This window comes from Euphorbia lathyris, chromosome 1 (assembly GCF_963576675.1).
Source record: "Euphorbia lathyris chromosome 1, ddEupLath1.1, whole genome shotgun sequence".
NCBI classification, from domain to species: Eukaryota; Viridiplantae; Streptophyta; class Magnoliopsida; order Malpighiales; family Euphorbiaceae; genus Euphorbia; species Euphorbia lathyris.
In genome coordinates this window covers 24,930,154-24,934,646 of record NC_088910.1, presented here as the reverse complement: position 1 = coordinate 24,934,646, position 4,493 = coordinate 24,930,154, and the positions used below count along the sequence as shown (strand labels likewise).

Genomic DNA, 4,493 nt, shown 5'->3' with positions numbered 1-4,493 from the left:
AGTACCAATTGGTTACATTGGTCTACTAGAATTTCTCCTAATGCACCGTGATGTAATGTAGACGACGTTTATGTTTAATAGATATATTAATTGGTTGTTGGTATAATATTAAAATGCAAGCTTTTTTTGCTTTATAAGTATATGAAAGGCTTTATGGTCGGCTGTGCAATTCAAAAGTATTCTCTCTCAAGAAAAGAATCAAATAATATAGGAAAGATGGGATGTAAATCATCGGAAAAGGCAAAGCAAAAGCACAGAAAGGGATTGTGGTCACCTGAAGAAGACCAAAGGCTCAGAACTTATGTCATCAAACATGGCCATGCCTGTTGGAGCTCCGTCCCCATTCACGCCGGTTACTTTCTCCTCATTTACACTTCCCTTTTTATTAGCATGCATTTAGTTTTTTGCTTGGCTATAATCTTTCATTTTAACAATACAAACAAATTTAGTTTTCCATTTCACAATAAAAACAGCATTACATTATCAAATTGCTCAACCAAGAATTGATACTTTGCCAAATGTATATATACTTTTTATTGCAAAAAGAGTGGAATTATCTTCTCTCAAAGGTAAGAGTTTATAGTGGAAGTTATGGATTGTTTGGCTGACTGGAAAATCCAAAGTTAGCAATTAAGGGTATCCATTCTTTGTCACTTTTGCAAAATATATCTAAGAATATTAGTTTTGGGGGAGTTGTTTTCCATTAAATGACCCTGTGACCTTCATATACCCATTTATTAATTTTTGGTGTCGGCTTGAGTCATTCAAAAATGTAGATAGTTTAATATTAATGTATTATTTGTAAAAGCAGAAGGAATTAGAGCAATTAGTGAAGTGGAAATGGCCATCATACCCTATTAAGTTGACTTGTTAAATAATAATAATAAAAAAGTGTGGATGGTGCAGGGTTGCAGAGAAATGGGAAAAGCTGCAGATTGAGGTGGATGAATTACTTAAGACCTGGTCTTAAACGTGGCTTCTTTACTCTTCAAGAGGAGGAAACTGTCCTCGCTCTTCATGCCTTATTAGGCAACAAGTAAGCATGTCGCATTACTTTCTTCATTTCTACATAATTTAAAAGCCTCATACATCCCCTAATCCTTATACTTACCAGAAAATTCAACTCTTGTCTTATAATACTTTCAAAACATAGTGAAATTGAATTTTCAACCATTTAAGCAAATTTAAAAGGCTGATAGTTGATAGATCATTTTAAGCAAGTTACTAACAAATAGTACGTTTTGGAAGTAATACACTATATCCAATACCACGTAGATATTGTTCGCTCTGGCCCAAATCCAACATCTTAGACCGCAGAGCTTTAAAACACGTCTGTATGTATTGGATTCACACTTTACTAATAAGTCTCAATCACTCTCTCTCCCTCTCTCCATTTCCAATGTGGGATTTAGTTCATTCCTGTCCCCATCGCTATGCCTTAGGGCCGCTCCTTGCTCAGGTCTTGTATCCCGGTGCCACCCACTCCGGACCGGGTTGTTACAGGCCCACCAGCTTCCGCCTGGTTCGCCCCCGAACCACACATCATACGTTGAGAGTCGGCTTTCATACCAATTGTAATACCATGTCCAATACCATATAGATATTGTACACTCTTATTCTTAACATTAATCATTTCTCAATGAAGTGACATGTATCCCTCTTTTGATTGGTTGAATATATTACTCCACGGATTTGATAAAAAGTCTCATACTATACTTGGTCAAATAATGCACAAATTGTTCCTTTGGAGATGTCTAGTTAGTTCTGTGAAGCTGTTTCAAATAACATGACTAACTCTTTAAATATGATCGTGACAAAAGAAAATGGAAGTTTAAACAAATTAAAGTGCATATCACTTCAAACAAGTTTAATGAATCATTTCATAATTTATAAATTGGGGTGGAGCAGGTGGTCTCAGATAGCACAGCAATTGCCAGGAAGAACAGATAATGAGATAAAGAACTACTGGCATTCCTATCTCAAGAAAAAGACACTCAAATCTCATAACATTACATCTTCTTCTTCTTCTCCAAATTCTCCTATAAATTCAACAGTGCAAAGTCCAACTACTTATGATTCAGTCACAAGCATTAATGAAAAATCAGCAAGCAATAATAGCTCAGATCATGAATATGATTCTCGGAATCAACCCAGAAGGGAGACTAATTATTATATTATGCCTAAAGTGATGTTTGCAGAGTGGCTTTCCCTTGAAACCTTTTCAAGTTTAAGTGACCATCATCATCAGCCACTGCTTGGATATTATAATAACCATGTTGCAGATTCCACAGCTGAGAATTTCATGAACAATAATTATAATTTACTCAATGAGGGACTCACTTTTTTTAGTAATTCAGTACTATTGAGTGATTCTCAGTTGCAGTTGCAGAGTTGTGGAAATGTTAATCAGTTTGTTGAATTTAGCTCTTCTACTCCACAGGATATTTGTAACTCTAATGATGTCATGTACATATGATATGATCATGCTATTCCATTCTCTCAAATTAAGCACTTCCTTCTATGTTCTACTTAATACACCATTCTAAATAATTAGTAAATGAGACTCTAAACTCAATTTATTATATGAGCATGCTATTTCATTCTCTCAAATTATGGTAAACTTCGTTGTCATGTGACCAAGAGGTCACGGGTTCGAGTCTTAGGAGCGGCCTCTTGCGGTGGGACCTCTCCCCGAATCCTCGTTCAGCGGGGACGCGTAGTGCACCAGACCGTTTTTTTTTTTTTTCAGATTTTCTAACTCGTAGATGCACCTTGATTTCTATGCAATGATATGTTTTTTTTAATAAAATGTATGCTATTTTTTCATTAATAGGGTTTATTAAACCGAGATCATAGTAGAATTTATGTATTCAAAATCTTACTTATTAATTCCACATGTATTAAATTAGTAATTGATGAACTACACATTAAGTTCTCATTCAATGAGAGAAACATAAAAACTGTTCTTATATCAATTGATAGTTGAATGTATCAAATTGAAACATCATATCTGTAAAAAATCTAACAGATCAAGGGCCCAGGCCCATATATAAGATAAGAAGTTGTGATGGCTTTTGTCTCTGCAGGGCCCGGGCTCATATATAAGTAGAGGTGTCAAAATGGTTAAAAAGATTGACCCAATCTATTTAATAATTGGGTTGATCCAATCCAACCCATTTAATAAATGGGTTGAGATAACCCTTTTATATATGGGTTGAAATGACACAACCCATTTATTAAATGGGTTATATGGGTTGACCCATTTAACCCAATTAACTAAATCTAATTAAAAATTAAACAAAAATAAGAAAAAAAATGTAAGAACATAAAAATGGAAAAAACATGAAAAATGTAAAAAGCGCAAATACAATAGGAAAAAACATGAAACGGGTTACATGGATCAACTCATGTAAAATATAATATCTGATTGTTTCTTCATATAATTAAAATTCAACTTGACCAATTTAAATTCAACTAAGTACAAAAAGAACTAGTGTCTTCATTTGACGTCACTTCGTTAGAATCTAGTTGAAATTCCATAATCTCCTTATCAAGTTCTAGTATCTCCATATCTTTTTCTTCCATAACTAAAAAAATAAAAATTTATTAGAAACTAATAAAATACTGTAACCGGATAAACAATCAAGTTTAAGAAAAAAAAAATCATACCTTCAACTTCACGAGAAGCATAAAGCCAATCTTTAGTACATAGTAATGCCTCTACAACATCCGACTTTAATGCACTTCTAAATTGGTCGAGAACTCTTCCACTATTACTAAATGCACTTTCAGAAGCTACAGTTGTAATTGGAATAGCTAGAACATCACGGGCCAATACTGAAATTTGAGGATATCTATATTGGTTTCCTTTCCAATAAGATAATATGTCAAAGTTCATCTTTCTATCCATCCGTGGCTCATCAAGATACAAATCTAACTGAGACTTTTGTTGTGTAAGTTCATCAACATTCAAAGAATCAAATTCCTATACGAATTATAAAAAAAATCGCAATTCTATTTATAATAATTATTGAGAAATTAAAAAATCAAAATAAAATGAATAAAAAGCTTATAGTAATAATAAGACATACCTTCCCCCGGTCCAAAGCAATCGATGAAGGAGATACAATGTGATCCAATATTATACTATGTTTGCTCAAACCACCTTCACCACTTGATCCACTAGAATCATTTGCATACTCAGAAAATAAATTGTACAAGTGAAGTCTAACTTGTCTGGATTTAGTTTGTCCATCATCACCATAAAGCTTCTTATAGCAATATTCAACAAAACTTAACTTGTATCTAGGATCTAAAATCACAGCAATGGCCATAATTCTGCTATATTCACTCCAATACTTTTTGAACTTCACCATCATTTTAGCTGGCATGGAACTCATATAATTATCTTCACTACAAATGTTCTCTTTCAAGGTTAAATGGGCATTAAACACCAAAGGAAAGTACAAATTTGCTGTTACATATTTTGAGCC

The 4,493-nt window shown here is 33.6% G+C and overlaps 1 protein-coding gene across 1 annotated transcript; it reads left to right on the top strand.

The window, feature by feature from the left end:
- Window positions 1-216: 216 nt before the first annotated feature.
- LOC136217373 (transcription factor LAF1-like) lies at window positions 217-2,476 on the top strand. Its single transcript, XM_066003976.1, has 3 exons — window positions 217-352; window positions 907-1,036; window positions 1,909-2,476. Exons 1-3 carry the CDS (start codon window positions 217-219, stop codon window positions 2,474-2,476), a joined length of 834 nt encoding a protein of 277 aa, XP_065860048.1.
- The last annotated feature ends 2,017 nt before the right edge of the window (window positions 2,477-4,493 follow it).